The following is a 21,721-nucleotide window of genomic DNA, read 5'->3' on the forward strand; positions in this document are numbered from 1 at the left end:
GAAAGAAGTGACATATTAAAGCTTGATGTAAGAATGAAATCAAGTTGGAGTATCACATTGCACCGGCACATTAAGAATTATATCAAGTTGTAGTGATGTGTTCAACCTGTATGTTACAATGAAATCAAGAAGTAACTGTAAATGTTGCTATGATTGTTTCCTACACATTAAGTCATGGTCTTCCTGTAACCATCTCAAACTGAATGAAGCCAAAACTGAGAACTGAGTTGTTATTCATCTCATCCCAGTTTAGGCAGCAACCGGGGGGGGGGGGGGGGTCTCGGCCATCGGTAATGCGATCGCGATGAAATTTTGCATGCGTGAGGCCCACATCATAATCTATGAGATTGTGTCATCAGATTTTTTTTGAAACAATCAATTTCTAATTTTAATTAATTAATTATGCCAATTAAGCTGAAGATCATACTTTAGCCTAATTAAAAGCATTGAGAGTCTAATTTGTGATCTGTAAATCTGTTTTAGTATATTCAACAATTGAAAATGTACATCACAAAAACTTCCAAGAGTCATTTCAATTCTTATGTATTTTATTGTTTTCAGAATTTCTTATGTATTTTTGTTTTTCAACTTTTGTTTTTTTTCTTCGTTTTTTTTTTTATTGGAAATTGTCACTGACCACTTTTCTACCATAATTAGCATAAAATTAATCAATGAAAGTGATTAATTGTAAAAATAATCAGGTTTTTATGACTTTCATGACAGAGCGCTGTTTTCCATAGGAAATGTACACAAAATCACAAAATTGTGCCCGTTTTGGGGAGACATTCCATTACAAATGGGCGTGGCTTCGCAAAAGTATGCGTGGACGTTGCAAGTTTGGTCTCAAAAGTTGCGCGAGACTTGAACAAACAAAGTCAAGAAGCCTCGCGACGAGGCCTTCTCGCGTTACAGAATTATAGTGTAAAACGTCGAGGGGGGGCGGATTCCCCCCCCCCCCCCCCCCCGGCCCTTTTAGGGTCAATGAGTCAACTACAGAAAAGCTGGTACATGCATTTGTGTCTTCACACATGGACTATTGCAACAGCCTCCTAGCTGGTCTTCCTTGCTCCTGTCTTGCTCCGCTACAACGCATCCACAACACTGCTGCGCGTCTCATCACACGCACGAAGAAACATGAACATATCACACCTGTCATCAGATCACTGCACTGGCTACAATTTCCCGACCGCATTATCTTCAAAGTTCTACTCCTCACCTACAAGATTGTCCACAACTTAGCACCATCCTACCTTCATCATCTGGTTTCCTTCCGGACTATATCTTCTTCCTCAACAACCAGACGCCTTCGTTCTCACTCCACTGCACACCTTCAACTCACGTCAGCACCGTTCACCCGTACCCGTTATGGCAACCATGCCTTCAGTGTTACTGCACCTACACTCTGGAACAACTTACCCATCTACGTCCGTGAAGCTCCAACAGTAGACTCCTTCAAACCATTACTGAAAACTCATCTGGTCTCGCAGGTCATGTAATGTATATTGATTTATTATATAAAGTCTGTATATGTTACGTTCGTTCTATAAGTTATAACTTACAATGTGTATTCTATGTATTTTGTATTGTGTTTCATCGTACCACAATTTGTATCTACTCCATGACGGAATTTCTCTTTTCTAATTTTTCTTCGAGACGCTCAGCGCTTAGAAACATTGTAATAAGCGCTTTATAAATGATATTTTATTATTATTATTATGGTGACTGGTATGCCTCTGCCATAATGCATGGTTGATAGGCAAAACTTCGTCCACATATTCAATATGCCAAGTTTCATTAGGATACCTCAAACAATTTTTTAATTTAATACACTGTCCACAAAATTGACTGCGGATGGAAGGACAGAAGGACGGAAGGACGGACAGAAGGACAGACAACAAAAAACCAAACTGTATACGCCATATACTTAGCGAGTCTAAATTTTCGCGAATTGGGACTCTCCGACGACTTCGTGAGTGGTTAAATTCGCAGTCATGGAGTACTGTACTGAATGGAGAAATGTTTACATGTGCATCACAGTCATACATGCTGGATCAGAGTCATTATTTTCGCATGTCTTTGATTTTAAAAATTGTTCCCTGAGTCGCGAAATTTGTGAAAATAAAACCTCGCGAAATATTCGGCGCATACAGTAATGCCTCAAGCGACACTTTGTGGCGGAGGCATAAAAAAGGAAAAAAAAGTTGGAGTGATTTGATGTCTACTCACCCAAACCGCCGGGTTCTCCCTCTGGATTACTCAGCCAAGTCTTGGCAGACTGAAGTTGGTTGTTGATGTTGAATGCTGCCTTCTTCATAATCTGGATGTCGTCCATCGACCAATCATCTTCGTCCGCTGACGTTAGTTTCAAAATGCGCATGATCTCGGTGATCTCATGCGACATTCGACCAACGATGAAAGTCCGGTTCTGCTGTGCCTCTTCTCGTCCCCGCCCTGGAAACATATTTTAGTCATCTCTTATTTGATTCTATGTCAATATCACACAAAGCTCCACAACTACAGCCTCAATGGCATATGCTTAAAGGGTGTGTACATTTCTGGTTGAGGTGAGGATTTAGCTTTTAACGTTTTGCGATATTCAGAAACCACTGTATGAGATGTCAAAGAGCATGCAATTCTAAGGGGTATCAAAAGTTAATTTGATGAAAATCGGTTTTGAAATGGCTGATATATCCCAAAACAAGATGAATCTAAGAGATCCTAATAAAAGACGTGGCCTGTTGCCTTTTATTATTATTTTTTTGGCCATCTCAGCCATTTGAAAACCAATTTTCATCAAATAAACGTTGAATCCTTCTTAAAATTACATGCATTTTCATATTTCATAAGAGGTTTCTCATTATCTCACTTAGGAATGTTCAAAACATGAATCCCCACCTCAACCATTACTGTACAGTCCCTTTAACATTACTATGATGCTTAATATCAATAGGTATGAAGCTTAAAATTAATGGGTATGATTTACAGAAGAATGTAGCATTTTATTAAGGTGAAATTACCTTAATCTATGTTGTTTCACAAGGTATACAATTTATTTCATTTCATTCATTATAAAGGCTGAAGGACACAAATGACTTGATTTTCCATAAATATCTTTAGTGAAAATATACATGACTAGGCAGTAGGTGTCTTTTCATTACTATTACTTTATTTCTTCTTCTTTTTTTCTTAACTTTTGATATTGATGTTTACAAGTTTTAGTTTATCCTGTACATACTTATTAAAATTACTTCTCCTTCAAAAACGTCTACAAAATATCATCTTACCCACCTAAGCATGAAAAATTACTCGAACAAAAATGTTCAGTTCAATAGTATATGAAAATGAGAGAAACTACACAAGACTACAATCAGAAGCAGAGCTTGATTCAGCCAGCGAACACCGTCCAGCAGACACCAGCCATTGGACACAATACACCAAACTCATACACTGAACACTAAACACTGGACACTGCCAAGTGGCATCTTCTCACCTCCTTTCTGTAGTGTAGTGACGTAGATCTTCATGGAAGAAATCAGGATGGGTGTGGTCCTCTTCAAACTCTCTGTGTGGTTGATGAGACCGTTGGCGTGGGCAACGTGGGTCAGCTCCTTACTCCTGGCTGTCACCTTCTGAGCGAGGTTGGTCATCCCAGGGGTCAGGTTCTAGGGTCAAAGGTCAGTTAAAGGTCAATGGAAGGTCAGACATTAATAGCAAGTTCATTCTTTCATTCGATGTTCTGCCATTGCTTCTTTGTCTAAGTGTGTCATGACATCATACTCTTAACCCATTGAGGATGAGTTGATTTTGCTTTTGACACAGTTTCCACAGACACTGGTCCGAGTATACACAGGACTAGTCTTCAACGACTTTAGATTAGAAAGAGAGCCATCCCATCCAAATGATTAAAGTACTACAAGATTGAAACCATGAAGAATATCATTGTGTGTGTTTTTTTTATTCATACAGAATGACTTTAATTGACCACATAAAGGAATACAAACAACTTGATGATGTTGATGACCATGATGAACAGTATGAAGCAGAGTATATCTGTAAAGAACACTAAATGGCACCCAATCCCCAATGTGCCTGGTTGATACCATTATTGCCGACTACTGCTAATCAAAAGGGTCCTATTTCATAAAAAGCTGATATAAAAGCATCTCTTGCTGAAGTGGCAATTGTCATGGTAATGACAAGAATCCAGCTTCCTGATTGGCTGTTGCAATGGGAAGTTGCCATTCCAGCAAGAGTTGCTATCCTAACATCTTTTATGAAATGGGATCCTGGGAAGAACCACTAGGGGTTAACATCTTTCACACATTTTCTTTTATGGGTATATAACAGATAGGTGGACCACTTCACCCGCTTAGCATGCTGCTCTTTTTGGTGAATAAATAAAGTGAGATCTTTTACATGCATGAGTCATTACAGCTCACAGAGGGGAACTCCATATCGGAGGAACAGAGCATTTTTTGCCTTTTACCAGAGGGTAGACTCTGGAATCAAAGCCGGGTAGACTCTGGAATCAAACCCGGGTAGACTCTGGAATCAAACCCAGGTAGACTCTGGAATCAAACCCTTGTCATTTTGACTGAGAGGCAGATGTAGTACTGACTGAACCAAATCACTGTCAAAACTTGAGCTTAGGAGTAATTTGTGAGTCATGTTACCACGGAAACACTGAAAATCATCCAATATCTGACCTTGACGAAGGTCACCAGGTCCTGCATGATGTCAACGACCTCGGAGACCGCCAGATACTCCATGACACCCTTGGCCACAGCCAGGATCTTCCTCACTTCTGATTGGTCGAAGCAGAGCAGCAGGTCAGACGTTCCTCCCAGAATTCCTGCCAACAGAAACAAGAGAAACATAATCTGTGATCAGATCAGGGCCCTGTTTTACCAACATGTGAACAATATTGCGCCTAATCATGAAAATAAAGTTGGGATAGATTCAGATCAAATCTAGTTGATACCGGTACACAGACATTCAAGATGTATTCTAAAACATGGGAAGGTGGGTGCAAGATATTGTTCCCAAATGACAAAATGAAACAGTTCCTTACGTCTGAGGACCGAATGATCCTAAATGGATAAGTGGAATCAAATTGAGGATTGATTTTAGAGCTCAGTGAATCAGGACTCAGGTCACATCACTACTGTCTGTCTCAATTCTCTTCTTTTTTTTTTCTTCTTTTTTTCTTTTTCTTTTTTTTTTTTTTTTTTTTTTTGTTACTCTCCATGAACAGGATCATATGATAGATCTGTACTATCATAAAAACCAAGCAAACACCAAATGAACACCAAGTAAACACCAAGTGAAACCATGGATTAAAATCCAAGGCTACTTCCTTCTTTTTCATTTGGTGTTCTAATACAGATTGAGCTTACAATCATTCTCAAGGACAGTAACAGCAATACAGAACAAAAAAAAAAAACAATCTCTCTGTAACTACTGTCTCTCTGCAAAACAAAACAGAAATGAAAAGAAATAAAACAAAAACACCTTCATTCTTAAATTCTACCATATCTCATTGTGAACTTTTGACATCAAAATAATTTCCTTTAAAGTGTAGACTGGGCTGCTCTATTGACTGCCTGATTCCATTTAAAATGAAAGAAAAAATATCATCAGATCTATTCCTGGAACTGTATTTTTAAACTTTACTGAGAGTCCGTATCACTTTCAGGATATGCCTACTTATAAAATTAAAACTCTTAGGAATCCTGTTACATTCACTATCAAGCACTTGATACACAGCTTGAGGATTAAAGCATACAAACAGCTTGACTTCCAGTTTACAAGGAACATAAACATCCAGCATAAAGTACATAGCTGACCCAAGATTGTGATTTGCCTGTAGTGTATATGTGACCCTGCACCACAAAACAAACAAAAAGTCGCCAGACATGGATTTTCAATCAAGGGCAGATTCTGAAAGAGCAGACTCTAAGCCTTAAAATGATGTATAACTCAATTCAAATGGACTCTCCTAACCTATCTCAATGTTGGAAAGAAAGAACACACTCTGGAAAAGTGTGAACTGAGAAAAGAGGCTCTAAAGTAAAGAGTCTATTCAAGCGCTTTATCTTTTCCAAGCCATGTAGCTGTGCCACGAAAGGGACAAAAAACAGGGTGTCAACCACCAGAGCGATAACAATGAAGGGATTATCAGATTAAGCTTAAATTAGGCATGCTTTATTAACACATTTTGTCCATGATCAATGACAACATACACATCGGTATAATGGCTTGCACGACAACTAGAATGATTTTCTACACACGTTAAAGGACAAGTTCACCTTCATAAACATAAGGATTGAGAGAATGCAGCAATATTAGTAGAACACGTACAGTGAAAGTTTGAGGAAAATTGGACAATCGATGCAAAAGTTATGAATTTTTAAAATTTTTGTGTTGGAACCGCTGGATGAGGAGACTACTACAGCTTGTGAGTCATATGCGTACAACAGTATAAAGAAAATGTAAAGAAAATTCAACATATTTTCACTTTTTTCGCATGATAAAAGAGCACTTGACTTGCCTCTTTCTATAGGCAGGGGGAATGATATTATCCCTAACATATGTCGGTAACCAGTCAAGGGAATGTGTACTTTTTTCAAAAGATGAAATTTTGTGAAATTCTCTTTGTATTTTCCTTATATTGTTGTATGCATGTGACATCTAAGTTATTCATACAATGCAGTAGTCTTCTCATCCAGTGGTTACTGCATTAAAACTTCAAAAATTCATAACTTTTGAACTGATTGTCCGATTTTCCTCAAACTTTCAATGATGTGTTCTGCTAATATTGCTACATTCTCTCAATCCTTATGTTTATGAAGGTGAACTTGTCCTTTAACACCATTATATGCCCAACATTAAAAACCTTACTCTGACAAGCCATCCGTGGCATTCTGGACTATTCACACGTCCAATTCTCTGGCTCCGACGGAATGCGTAAGCATGAATACAACGAACAAACAACATTTGCCTGCTATACAAACGTAACGCTGGAAAAGAATATTCATCTCTCCCCAGCCCAACCAAGATGGTGAGTGTCTTGTTGTTTATCTCCAGTCCATATGTGACCGTGCACCTCAAAACGAACATAAAGTCGCACGCACTGATTTTGCGTGAGGACTGAAAATAAGTGAAATGGGTCAACTTAGCCGAACTTGACTTTTTCATATTTTCTGAAAGAGCGGGTCTTCTTTTACATTATGCTAAAATTTGGTATGATAAAATGGGCAGGAAAGCGTGTTTTTTTAGCAGTTTATCTCGACTATTTTTGGTAGAATAGTGTGATTAGGTGTGTCTTTAGAATCCCTTTTTCATTTCTGAAAAACCTTGTCCACACTCTTCACTTTCAACTCTATTAACTTTTGAAAGGATAGTGCTACTGCTTTGAAAGTTGGCATTAATTATAGACAGAATGCGCTAATGAGGCATGCTTAATTTCATTTTAATCTGATTATCCCTTCATTGTTGTTACTCTGGTGGTTTACTTCCTGTTTTTTGTCCCATTCATCGCACAGCCAGCACGGTGTGGTAAAGATTAAGCGCTTGAATAGACACTGTACTTCAGAGCCTCTTTTCTCAGTTCACACTCTTCCTGAGTTTGTGCTTTCTTTCCAATATTTAGATAGGTTAGGAGAGTCCATTTATTGAGTTATACATCATTTTAAAGCTTAAAGTCTGCTCTTTTAGAATATGGTCTTAACTAAAAATTCATGTCTGGCGACTTTGTTTGTTTTGAGGTGCAGGGTCACATATACTTATATAAGTGTTTGTTTGCTCTTCATGTATTGTCATTTTGCCTCTGATGAAGATCCTGCTAGGATTAAAAGCTCAGGCCCCTCTTGACTGAAGTTTACTCCACCTGTTCACTATTCTCGGATTTCTAAGCAATCTCAAGCAACTATTTTTATGTTCCTAAATCTCATTTAACTATCACTAATTCACTGAGTCATATCACTATAAATCTCCTTACAATGCCTTTAATTCTGAGATTCTCAATTCTAATTCAGGTTTTTCTGTTTTGTATCACCACCCTTCCAGCAATGTTCCTTGAAAAGCTTCTACTTTTAAATCAAGTTCTACTGGTTGGTGCCACCACCATCTTTAAACTGCTTTCTCATTTTTCTTTCCCTTTTTGTTTTGCAAGGTTCTGCTTCTAAATCTAGTTTTCCTGGTTCTTTTTACCACCATCAATAAATACCTTTTTATGGGTTCTGCTTTTCAATCCAAGTTTTGAGGGGATCCCCAGAATGCTTGTTGTTCCAGGTTTATTCATTTATTTATTCATTTATTTATTCATTCATTCATTTATTTACATCGTAATCAGTTGAAAGTATATTGGAACACAGGAACTAAATTGCTAAGTTCCTCCAATTATGTGAAGTAAAACTTCCTTCCATGATTCATTTCCCACCATAAAATCAAAGTTCCTTTTTTGTAATAGCCCATGGAGGATGAGCTGATTTTGCTACAACACACATTTCCCATAGACACCTGCCGGAGTATGCTCGGGACCGGTCTTCAACAGGTTAATGCAATGAAAGCACTGTGCCTACCCCTTGCCCCATCGATGAGAATCTTCCTGGCTTCGGAGCTGAATGGATCCGTCTTGAGGGTCATGGCAGCCTGGGAGAGCTGATGGGCGGACTCCTCCACTTTCTGGAAGGCTGGAGGCATCTCTTGCTTCAGAATCTTGTCCTGAGTGGACTCGGCTGTATCTTTGCCAACCTAGACACAAACAAACATATGTTTACCATAACGACGAGAGATACCGAAATCTTTGCTGTATAGCCTACTTTGCATACTATATTAAAAAGCAAGAAATATTCACAACATGAAATTTTTGCAAATTGGATCCATTTTGGTCTTTTCGAAATATGAATTTTTGGTACATTGCCACTGACATCCAATGCATTATAGTGTAGACAAGAATTTTTTTGTGTGTTATTTTAATTGCACAAATCTTGGCTTTTGCAAAATTTGCAAAATTGAAATGCACAGAAACATTTCTGGAGGGGGTTTTGTGTATTTCTTGAGTTTAATGATCAGAACAGAAACATTCTGGTTTTACAGTAATTTCCAAAAAAAAAAAATCACTTTGGTTTGTGAACAGAGAACAAGTTTGCACAGTTCTCCAAACTATCAGCAGGAGGCCATACCTATAGGTGATAGTAAATGTACTTTCTGTCACCGTAGAAGTTCAGTCACCATCATCATCATGATACTTACTGCAATGGACTAATTATTCAGAATGATTTAAAACTATTTCATCTTGGTCATCCTAGACACAAATTTCTCCTGCAAACCATTAACCTTTCACTCTTTAATATTATTTTTTACACACAACTTTACTTTCACTACATCAGAAGGAAGTATGCAAAGAATATCTTACCATAAAATTTTATTGATATTACATGGACCACCGTTTGCAGTTGGTACTCTAGATTTTATTTTCAACAGCGTACTTAAAAATGTACCGGGATTAGAATTGATAGCTATACACAAATGCCTCATACTGAAGTCTCTCTGATAATACATGTAACTGGAAATGCAAATGCATCACTGTGAAGGTATAGCATTGTAAGATGTTAAACACTCTTTGTCTGAAAAAATTCTAGTTCTTTTTGAACAACCTTTTAAACTAAAGTTTTTAATATGAAGTGCTCCAATAGTGTCAGTGTAGTGATATGTAAGTAGTGGTAGTGCAGTGTCATGTATATAGTGTTAGTGTAGTATTACAATGTATGTATATATTGTTATAGAGTAGTGTTATGTAGGGAGTGTTGTGTAGACTTGTACATGTAAATAGTGGAGTGTTATGTCTGTAGTGTTGCGTAGTATCATGTATGGAGTGCTAGTTTAGTGTTATGTTTGTGTGATAGTGTTAGTGTAGTGTAATGAGGATATATATACTAACCTTGACAAGATTCTGTACAGCAGCACTGACAGCCATGACTGGTCTGGAGAGGTCTGGCATAGCGTTGCCATCCTGGGCTTCTTCATGGAGGATCACTAGCTGAGAAACCTGGAGAGAGAGAGAGAGATATCCAAACTATCCATTAGAAAACCATTCATTATAAACTAACTGAGACACTTATAAGGGAGAAAAAAATATCCAAACAATTCAGTATAACTAGCTAAGACACCTGGGAAGTGAAAGATATCCAAACTATCCATTAGAAAACCATTTATTATCAACTAGCTGAGACAATTAGGGAGAAGAAAAATATCCAAACTATCCATTAGAAAACAATTCAGTACAACTAGCTAAGACACCTGGGAAGTGAAAGATATCCAAACTATCCATTAGAAAACCATTTATTATCAACTAGCTGAGACAATTAGGGAGAAGAAAAATATCCAAACTATCCATTAGAAAACAATTCAGTATAACTAGCTAAGACACCTGGGAAGTGAAAGATATCCAAACTATCCATTAGAAAACCATTTATTATCAACTAGCTGAGACAATTAGGGAGAAGAAAAATATACAAACTATCCATTAGAAAACCATTCTTTATCACTAGTTGGAAAAACTTGGGAGTGAAAAATATCCAAACTATCCATTAGAAACCTTTTGTTTATATACAAATATATTTTGCTTTGAGGGTGTTTAGTTAAATCTATGGGCAGAGGTGACTAAAAAATAGTAATGTTCACTGAGGGGCACAACCCCAAAGTGAATAGTACTTTTGAAGACATCAAGACCTATACCTTTAATCAGAAACCAAAAATAAGATGGGGTTTATTGTTTCATATTAGGGATTAAAAAAAAATAAACACAAAATTTGAAGAAGGAAAAATATGTGGCAATAAGTCATGGAAGACGCGATGTTGTGAAAGGATCCTACAGTAACAATACCAAGTAGGGCGTGATGTTATTTTAATTGCTTTCTGATGTCACAATAATTTTGTTACATTTTACATAGTGACTGTATAAAGCAGCGCAATACATTTTTATGTCAGAATTGCTTTGTGACACCATTTCACATACAGTATATCCTATTTGGAAAATGTTATAAAAAGTAGCAAAATTTTGCAAGTACTAGTATACCATGGAGTGTCAAACATGTCAACATTCTGACTGAGCTGAAAATACCTATAATCATGTGAAGCTCTTTCAAATAATCACTACGTAGATGATACATTTATGATCCAATGTTTGATAAAACATTCATCAGGATCAACCATCCAGAATATCCCTACTATTCCTTGTAATAAACAATCCAAATTTTCAACAAAATGCACCCATTCATTATTAATTATAAACGATCAAAAGTATTCCCTAAAATGATGAGCATTTATTACTATCTACTATCCATTTGCCAGTTACTACATAACATACTAACATACTATCCTTTGACCTCTAGTACATGTACAACGTGTACATAACATCCATTAATACCATGGTAATGACCTCTTGACCCCAGAAAACATTCTCCATTCCAGATATCCTCTCCAAACTCACTCTGTATCTACTCTGCTTGTCAGCTTCACTCTTCCATCCCATCAAACTAAACCAACATTTATTTGACAGTCCTGGTATGGAATCTATCTATGTGTCAGCTGGATTTAAAGATATTTCAAGGTTCTATGCAATCTCTAGACACAACATGCTCTCCAAAGAGAGGGTAGATTTTTATCAATTAGGAGTGGAGTGTTTGATGTATGCAAAGAGTAAGCAAGATAGAATATTGACATGAAAAAAGCAAATATTGCAATCTTTCTATTTGAATTCAGTTTGAAGAAATCAAAGCAAGCATTCTGATGGGAGCTTCCTCAACTACAAAAAAAAAAATTGATATATTACAGAGACTCCCACTCTCCAGCTTTTAGTGGGAGATCTTCTGCTTGAGGCCTTGTTCTAAACATCTCCCACTCTCAAGCTTGAGTTTGAATTTCCCCGACTCCAGCTATGTGCCTCACGCCTAAGATGTATAATAATTAAAATAAAATTAAATAAAATTTAGCTTTCCCCCCAACAAACCTCATTTTTGTCATAATGTTCAAAGATAAGGGCGAGATATCACCGGAGAGCATCTACATGTACAATTTGTACATTGTACAACCCTAGAGCTTCCAGATCCTGGTTGGAAGGGACGTCACTCTTCACACTCGTGAGGTACGTTTGCTTGGAGGTCCAGGCAGGAGAATCTCCAATTTAAAGGAAAAGATCACCCAAATACATGTCTGGATTGGGTGAATGCAGCAATGTTAGTATAACACATCAGTGAAAGTTTTAGGAAAATCGGACAATCTGTTCAAAAGTTCTGAATTTTGAAAGTTTCACTGCCACCATCAAAGGATGAGAAGACTATAATGCCATCACTGCAGGACAACGATATAAATGAGAATTCAACAAAATTTAATTTTTCATGAAAAGTATGCATTCCCTCGACTACCACATGTTAAGGGTAATATTGTTCCCCCTGCTTTCTGAAAGAGATAAGTCAAGTGCTCTTTCATTTCGCTAGAAATATGAAAATATGTTGAATTCTGTTTATGTTATTGTTTTATTTTGTTGTCCTGAAGTGATGTCACAAACTGTTCTCTTGTCATCCACCAACAGCAGCAATAGCAGACTGCCCAAGTTTTCTCAAACTTTCACTGCTTTGTTTTACTAGTAATATCACTGCATTCACTCAATCCAAATTTTGGGGAACTTGTCCTACAAGAGATAAGTGGGGTTAGATTCCCTGATATTACTTTTATTCACTGACACAAAATTTCACAGTCTGCCAACTTGCCTCAGATGTGAGATAATTGGTTTCAAGATGTCATGACATAATTTCAATGTTTGACCTTGCAAAAAGACGTAGCTTACTGAGAAACATTTATCAAACTGTCTGTTTTATCCACTGATTTATTTCATTGCTGGAGTCATGTTGTTATAAATTGTAACAATATTGTACTCTAACACACTGAATCAGTTCTAACCACAAGCATAATATTGCATCAAGTGACATGGGTAAAAAAATGTGAAGAAAGTTGTTCTTTGTCATTATGCTCAGCCTAAAAAGAAATGAAATACAAACTGTACAAGGTCTTACAGTAAGTTATGCACCCTTTCCATGGAACAAATTTGCAGAATGTTAAGCGAACACAGTGTACATGTATGACCTTAGCGTACATTGTATACAGATGTGGCTTGGTCACTGTGCACATCACAACATAGTTTGATCCTACATTGTACGTGTGTGTCTGGTATACTGCGTTTGGCTTGCCTTGTTGAGTAGGATTTGTTACAAGCAGTCCATGGCATGGCAGTCTAATGCTTGCACCAGGCTGGCTATGTGTCTGTATATTAGTGAGCTAAGTACTTTCAATTAAAACTAATAGACACAAGTTAAAGCTGAGACCCTGGGTGGGAAAGTCATCACGGTTGTCTGTTATCTGCATTCACTGACGAAGTATTCAAAGTTTCATATGGCCAATGTCCATCGCACAGATACAGCAAAGCATATCCACAGTACAAGCCCCCCCCCCCCCCTTCCCTCCCCCGTTCCACTTTCCCCTCCCCCTGTTCCACCTTCCCCTCCCCCCCCCCCCCCCCCCCGTCCACTATTCCCATCCTGTTGCTTTCTGCCCCACCCCATCCCATCTCCCCTTATCCTCCCCCACCCTCATTCCTCATCCTCCTTTCTTCCTTTCCCACCCCTAATCTCCTTTGCCCCCCCCCCCCATTCTACCCCACCCCCCATTCTACCTCCCCACCCACATTCCTCCTATCCCATCAACTTTCTCATTCCCTGCATTCATTCTGCCCTACCTTATGTACTCCCGTTTCTCCTTCCCTGCCCCTTTTCCTCCTTTCACCTGTAAATCCCCACCCCCTTCCCCACCCCCTTCCACTCCCCCCCCCCTTCCACCCATCTTTCTCCCTGACCTAAATGAATCAAATTACACATCAACCAGCTGTGACTGTTTTGCATTTAAAGGGTAAGTATGCCATGACCACAATGACTTTCAATCCTATGACATGATACCACTGAAACTTTAACTCCACATCACACCGACCAGACCAGTGTCATGCAATCCTTGGATTTATGCTGGTGCTGTTCAGAGAAATCTAAAACCAACATCGATCCTGCAAAGCCAAAATATGCCGTTTACTTGGGACTTAAAAGCCCAGTAGTGAAGGGATACAATGCTACGGGAAGGCTGGTCCAACTGGGATATATTTGGGAATCCGACTGGGTATTTGGGAATCCCACTGAATACAGCTTTAGTTCTGATCTCTTTATACAACTGTCAGTAAACAGACAGTCAACGAAGCTCGAAAGAAGCTGAACATTTATAATAGCGATGAGTGCGTGCTCCAGTGCACAATTTGCCAAGGGGGAAATTTGATTTCAGCTTGCTTTACTCTCGACTTGGTTTTTGAACATACCCTGGTGGGCAGTGGATAAAGATCAATTCAGTCAGGCCAGTATTCTGTCCCTACCCTATCAAAGGGAAGGGATACCCCATGAAGGAAATCAGTCTCTTTTTGCTGCGAAAACATACAGATAAATCAGCAAATTTTGTGCACCAACTATGATTATATGAAGGCAAAGTTTAATAAAATATGGGACCATATTATCTGTTTCCATGATGCTCAAACTGGTTCATACAATCAGCTGACAGACTACTGTAAAAGTGGAAATTTTAATTTTTACATGCACAGTCAAGTGAAATTAATGTCACATTTTCATAATCAGCAGAACAAAACATGTTAAGCATTATTGCATATTTCAAATATAAATAATGACCCACTTTTATTTTTACATTAGTTTTATTTTTATGCTGCGCGAAATGGGCTTTCCAAAAATTTATACACTATGAATTCACTTTTCTAGTATGTGAAAACAACTATTGTAAGGTAACCACAAGAGGTTAATTTACCGGGTAATCAATTACAGATATCTGTTCCAAGTATTTATTAAATCAAAATCACGATGGACAAATATCCCTTCACTGATGTCAATAGGCGTTTTCACATCAGCCTGATATTTCGAAATAGCACGCTCTTTTCTGACTTGGGAAATTAACCTGATCACGAAATAGTGCGCTATCTGATAATGTGGATACAAATTAGCGTGCTTATTGAATCGAGAAAATTTCTCAAGTCCAACTCAGGAAATTTCCGAAATAGCAGGATAATTAATGCGAACTGGTGTGCTATTTGATAATGTTCGGGCTGATGTGAATAGGAAATGAAAAGTAACGTGCTAATTTTCGATCGCGAAAAATATTTCGAGCTTGGATTTTTATCGGGCTGATGTGAAAACGTCTAGTAAACACACACACAAAAAAAATAATAATAATAATATTCAGTTCTTGAGTCCAATAGCAATAATAAATCCTGGGCTCCATAGACTGTATGCCCATGATTTCTATCATGGCTAATAACTGAATAATGTGTGTTTATTTACATCAATGATGGGCAATTTGTCAACTAGGTGCAACATAAATAACTAGACTCAAGAATTGTATCTAATTTCAGTTTGTTACAAATCTATCACATTTTGTGTAAATTCTTTAAATATGTTTTGTTGTCATTACATTGCACTTGACTTTAAAGGTATTATAGATGAGCTTTTATCTTTTTTTTTTTGCTTTGTTTTGTTTTGTGGGTTTTTTTTTTCTTGGCAGTTAATCAGGATTTTCTGCAAGTTTAATGCACTCCTGTGTGGCCAGAGGGTTTGACCACTCAAATTCCATGAATGCCACGCCAGAAATCCAATCAAATCAAAACCCACAATCCTACTGTCAGTGTTTCATAGTCTGGCTATCAATGCTCACTGGATAGAGTCAAACTGACCATCATTCATCTATTAATCAAAAAGAAGATCAATGCAGCATATTTGCAAAGGTATGTCATCAACAATAACAAACTCCTTCAAACTTGTCCCATTGTACCCTACAAATTAATATTCCAGCATCATTATGTATAACATATTATTAGGATTCTATTGTTTATTCATACAACTTTATTTGCTTTTGAAAACAAAACAAAAACAAAACATTTTCCTTGCCTTTCCTGTTCTAAAGATGATGTTGCCCATACAGAGGAGGCAGACATCTGAACTACATGTACATTTTTTGTACAAATGTATTTGATTGCATTGCACAAGATATTGAGAATGAATATTAAGCTGACATGCAAATACTGCTGATGGACAAAGATATTTGGTATTAAAGGTATTGTGTACTCGATCTCTCATGCATCCGCCACATACAGTAGCAGTAGTAGTAGTAGCAGCACATACAATATTTAAAAATAGCAATGCTTTCAGCTGATCATTATAGCACCAGTATCTTACTGCACCTTACATACCTACTTCCTAATATTGATGAGGATAGCATACATGGTCAAGGACTGACCGCTGACCACTGAGGGAGGGTTAAAGTCACTGACCAGCTTTTCCTTACCCATCCCAGTATGAACGAGGCAAAAGAGTGTCCCGGATAGTGGGGGTGTTGACTGTAATCACTCATTCCATATGAGGTTATGGAATGCGGGGAGTTCTTGCCACTGTTGTCTGCTGGGCTTACACTTAATCTACTCCCACAGACCCTTTGACACAAGGCCCACGTCTCCGCTGACACTACGATCCACATCTCATCCCTTGCCTATATCTAACAGGGTCTGATGACGCATAAAGACTTTTTTTTTTAACTAAACATTCAAACATACACAGTGAAGTCCTGGGAGTTTTGTTGTTGCTGCTTTCATAAAAGGTGGGAAAAAAGGGAAAATGGGGTGGGACCCTATGGGGAATTATTTGCCAAGCCAATAGTAATACCGATATCAAAATGATCAAACAGTACTGAATCAAACTGGTTATATCATTTCAAACCTTTGCTAATAAAATGTCTCCATGAGGGAACTCATTGTATCACTGTAAAGCATGATATTTTCGCGGCATGAAATTTTCACGAATTGGAGCCGACGGTGTTTTTGGCGGCATGAAATTTTCGCGAGTTGCCTCTAACATTCAATGCGTATAGTGTAGACAAGAACTTTCATGTGCATTATGATTTTGCAAATCTTGGCTCGCGTGAAATTAAAATGCAGGCGAACATTCTTCATTTTACAGTAACTGCCTCAAATAAGGAGCACATGGAAAATATCTCCACACATTAAAGGAGCTCAAAAGTTGGTATTTATAGATTGCATGACAAGTCGTCTCCCTGTGGTCATCCCCCCCCCCCCCCCCCCCTCTTGACCATGTTACCCATCCCTCACCTACGTAGCTGGGGCCCAGAGACAAGAGAGAAACCCATTTTAGTTGACCTCCATGAAAACACATCAACATTGCAATCCAAACATACAGAAAGTGACCTGCACAAAGGTATGAATATCACAGCATGGGAACAGTCTGGATGGTACACTGTACATCATGAGTTTTGAAAGGTCATTGACCTTCCTGGTGAGGTCAAGTGAGGTCATCCTCCTTCAGTCTTCAGTCTCGTAGTCTCCACGGCCAGAAGGTTTGGCAATTATTTCATCACAGAAACCTTTCCACTCATCTACCTTTCATTTACATAATTCAAAAATAGTCATAACTATTCAATTTTCATAGAAAGCAAGAAATTATTCCAAATAATTTTACACAGAATCTAGTGGTACTTCAAACATCGGCCAAAATTCATAACCTTAGGCAGTGTAAAATGCAAATTCTGATCGTGCTATGCATGTGACAAATCATGCAGGCCTACACTACGTCTGCAACCAGTAATGAACGCACACTATTACGCACACAGGGAAAGTCTGCCTATTTCACATATTTTTTTTGTCTTAATCCATGGAATAAATTCAAACAATATATTTGATTTTTAAACTAACTTTGTAAATTATCCAAGTCATTAATACTAAGATAGGAAAAAGTTAAAAAGTGCTTTATTTAGCTCTTCCAACTGACATGAAAATTGATATTATCGCCTGAGAACTAGAAGGGCGTTATCACAATTTTGGGGAATATTGAGTTATTGGTATCACAACACAGAGCTCGATCTCCTCTGCATCATGGTGTCAATTTAAGATCTATTATTTTCATTTTATAAACTAAAATGTTAAAAATCAAAACCACATGGGTGCTATTTTACCAAACATTTGGAACAATGCTTATAAATCTATCCACTTTTTATTAAATAAGCTTTTTATTCCACTGAAACTGATTGTTTTATTTTCATTTACACTCAGATCTTAGAATGTGATAGTGCTTTCTGGTTCTCATGTTGAAACATTGTGTCAATGTAACATGATGATATTAAATTTCCCAGCTTGCGCACAGAAAAACAAGAATGACTCCTCAGGTTTTCTTTTCACTACCCTGAGAGAGTTTGAGGGTTTGAACATTTCATTTTTCTTGACAACCTTACCATGAGTAATGTGGTAATTTCAGTGTTAACTTGATAAATCATATTTCAGGTAAATTGAATCTTTTCTGCTCAAAATTCCCAGTCATCAGCTTGAATGAACAGCAAGTTTGTAGTTTGACAGGTATTAATAGAATATAAAAATCTCTGGTATAAAATAGAACTAACATTTCATACCCTTTGGCCCCATTTCATAAAAAGTTGATACCATAGCAACTCTTGCTGGAATGGCAATTGTCATGGTAACGATGAGAATCCAGCCTCTTCATTGCTTGTTGCTGCAGGAAGTTGCCATTCCAGCAAAGAGTTGCCATCCTAACATCTTTTATGAAATGGGGCCCTGGACTAGAAATCTGTAGGCAGTAAAGAGGTCTGAATGAGCAGACTAGAGCAGTGCACCCCTGACTCACTTGACATGGTCTCGGATCCACACCCCATGCAGACTCGCCTCATTAAATGTAGGCTACCATGTCGTGTGCCTGAATTCACACTATGGACGTCCTCTCCAAGGGAAATGAAACACGAATATCTAGGGTTGGGTAAAGATTAGGAAATCACCAGAAGCTACAACAAAATAAACACCAGAAACATGAAAACCAATAAGTAAGCTAGTATGGCATACATTGTGGAACTCTGTGATGTGACAGAAGATGTGAAATTATGGTCGGGGACACTACACTGTATGTGTCAGTAGCTAGGAATGGTGTCTATGTGACTAGTCGGAAATCAAAGTGAAAGTAAACTGAGATATGTACAATCCTCACCCCTTAGTAAGGGAGTGCATCTTACAAGGGAGTGTAATATCAAAGGGAGATAATAACAAGGGAGCCTCTAACTATACGGCAACGGGTGCTACAGGCAATAGCCCGATTGCCTAGGGCAAGTAAAAATCAAATTTGGGCAAGTGTTTTTGAACAATGAGAACACTTGCCCGAATTGGGCAAGCAAAAAGTTGTAGAGCCAACTTTTTTTTCACTTATTACCCACAACAAACCCACAAAGTCTACCATTCAGAAGCCCACAGATACAACTTGTACACCGCATCATTTCAGCAACTTTCCAACACTTTTAATAATGATGAAGACCCAGTGCAATGCAGTGACAACACTCAATCAGACCAAGTTTGTTACTCCAATGTGTTTAGATGTGCAAACCAATGTGTGCTGATATTCAAATGATTCTGTTTTATCCAGCTCTTTTTTAAGGGGCGAGGGGGAAAAACAAGGTGAGGGGGTAAAACAAGGTGAGGCCCAAATCTGACTCTAGCATCCAGACCGACATGTCATCTGAATCTTAAAGGCATAATTTACCATTTGAAGATGAAACAAAAACCCAGCCTTAGTGCTTTAAAAATAGTTCTGAAATGTGAGTTAGGGAGAGAAACAACCACTGTAAAAATTGAATCAGTAAAATTGATGTTAAGTATTGTTAGATATACAAAATGTGAACAATAGTAAATAATAAATATGTTTCCAGACTAAACCGTCTACAGTTATGGTTTATTGAGAAAAATACAGATATCTCCTTATATCTTAGGCTTTATCGCGAAAATGTTAAATGATAGGATGTTTTGTGGTACAATAGACCTGCACATGCATTGAATGTCATATCATGAACATTTTTTAAACCACTGTTCTCAAAGGTAAACATGACCTTTAACACCTGACAAAACAGGTTGAATAAAAAAAAAAAGTACAAAAAGAAATGCTAAAAATGACTTAAGTGGAATCTATATATTTCAGTATTTCTTTTGACATTTAAGGATCATCAATCAAGTCCAAGATTTTTGTCATTGATCATGCACAGGCCTACAAACAAATTTGAACATTTGTCATAGTAATTCAAAACATCAAATCTCCTTGACAAGAAAAACCATGTTTACAGCTGCTCCTTCAAGCTGATTAATTTGAAATCTTTGATCACAAACTGTGGGAGTTAGGAAGCTGTGTACAGAGTGAGGTGTAGGCAAACAAGACCTGTCAGGGATTGGCTGCAAAGTCTACAATAACAGGAACTCAGTCACTATATTAAAGGGATGTCTACACATTCCTTAATAAAAAAAAAATAAAAATAAAAAATCTTGTGAAATTGCACCGAAGGAGTGTAGCTCTAGAGATCACTAGGTTCAAATTGTTCTCATTTAAAGATACATGCACTGTACTGTTTTCCATTGGGAGCAGTGATTTAAGTAATGTTCGAGATATCACATTTGATATGTGTTGGTCAGTTGTATTACAAAACATCCTACGCTGTACCATATGAAAAAAATCGTAATAAAGCCTAAAATATAAGAAGATATCACTATTTCTCCCACTAAACCATAATTGTAGATCTATGGTTTAGTCTAGAAACAGTTTTATTATAACTATTGTTCACATTTTATATATTTAACAATACTTAACATTGATTATACTGATTCAAATTTTAACATTGGTTGTATCTATCCCTAACTTACATTTTAGAACTATTTTGATGCACTAATGTTGGGTTTTTGTTTCATCTGCAAATGATTATTAACAATGCCTTTCTTAAGTTACCGGTAGTAGTGAAATACTGCAGTGATTTGCACGGTATTTTGTATTAGCCCCACAAATGCACTACAAAATACACTGTGAAACATACTTAGGCCTACGAAATACCATGGTACTTCAACTGTAATAGGGTATACTCAAACTTTGCATGAAAAGTGCATGTCACATTTGAGTATTTATAGTGTCACAGAATCCCATATCTCATACTTGATCATGCAGACATTTCACAGTTTCTTTTAATATGACGTACTCTAACACATTTTGTGTCTTTTCCTGTTGGACTCCGAGGTTGGAGATACAATATGTATGCGCATGTGCAATGCTTACTAGAAATACCACGGTACATCATGAATGAGAATTGCATTGTCTATCATGATATTGCACAGTCCAATGGGAGTAATATATTTTCCCCTCCAGAAAATATTTCCTCCTGAAGCATGCAGGACCTACATGCCCAGTGTTATGCAAAATACAACGTCTATCTGGCAATGGTAAAAAATATGAAGTTAACTGTAAAGGGTACAATGTATCACTATAGGGTCTACTGTCACCTCTGTGTGCATGATATTTGATTACTGTATGAAATGTCTCTGTACATTTTCATCACACCCAAGTTATGCCAGGAAGCTAAACAGACAGGCTACAGTACAGGGACGACTTACGCACTCCTAAATCTAGCCTGGCAGTGGGTTTTAACTATGTAGGCCGACCTGAATGGTTCTCTGCATTGCTTTTGTTTGTTTGTTTGTTTGTTTGTTGTTGCTGTTGTTTTCATTTTTCATCGAGAAGATGGCCAGGTA

At 37.6% G+C, this 21,721-nt stretch overlaps 1 protein-coding gene across 1 annotated transcript in view; it reads right to left on the reverse strand.

Moving 5' to 3' along the window:
- The window catches only part of LOC140226527 (vinculin-like), an 86,198-nt gene that overhangs the window by 43,026 nt on the left and 21,451 nt on the right, over window positions 1-21,721 (reverse strand). The window contains exons 2-6 of the mRNA XM_072306977.1: window positions 9,944-10,051; window positions 8,583-8,754; window positions 4,707-4,852; window positions 3,491-3,662; window positions 2,227-2,451 (exon numbers count right to left, since the gene is read on the reverse strand). Of these exons, the coding sequence (XP_072163078.1) occupies window positions 2,227-2,451; window positions 3,491-3,662; window positions 4,707-4,852; window positions 8,583-8,754; window positions 9,944-10,051 (823 nt within the window). The remainder of the gene's footprint in view (window positions 1-2,226; window positions 2,452-3,490; window positions 3,663-4,706; window positions 4,853-8,582; window positions 8,755-9,943; window positions 10,052-21,721) is intronic.

The sequence above is a fragment of the Diadema setosum genome, chromosome 3 (genome assembly GCF_964275005.1).
Source record: "Diadema setosum chromosome 3, eeDiaSeto1, whole genome shotgun sequence".
NCBI classification, from domain to species: Eukaryota; Metazoa; Echinodermata; class Echinoidea; order Diadematoida; family Diadematidae; genus Diadema; species Diadema setosum.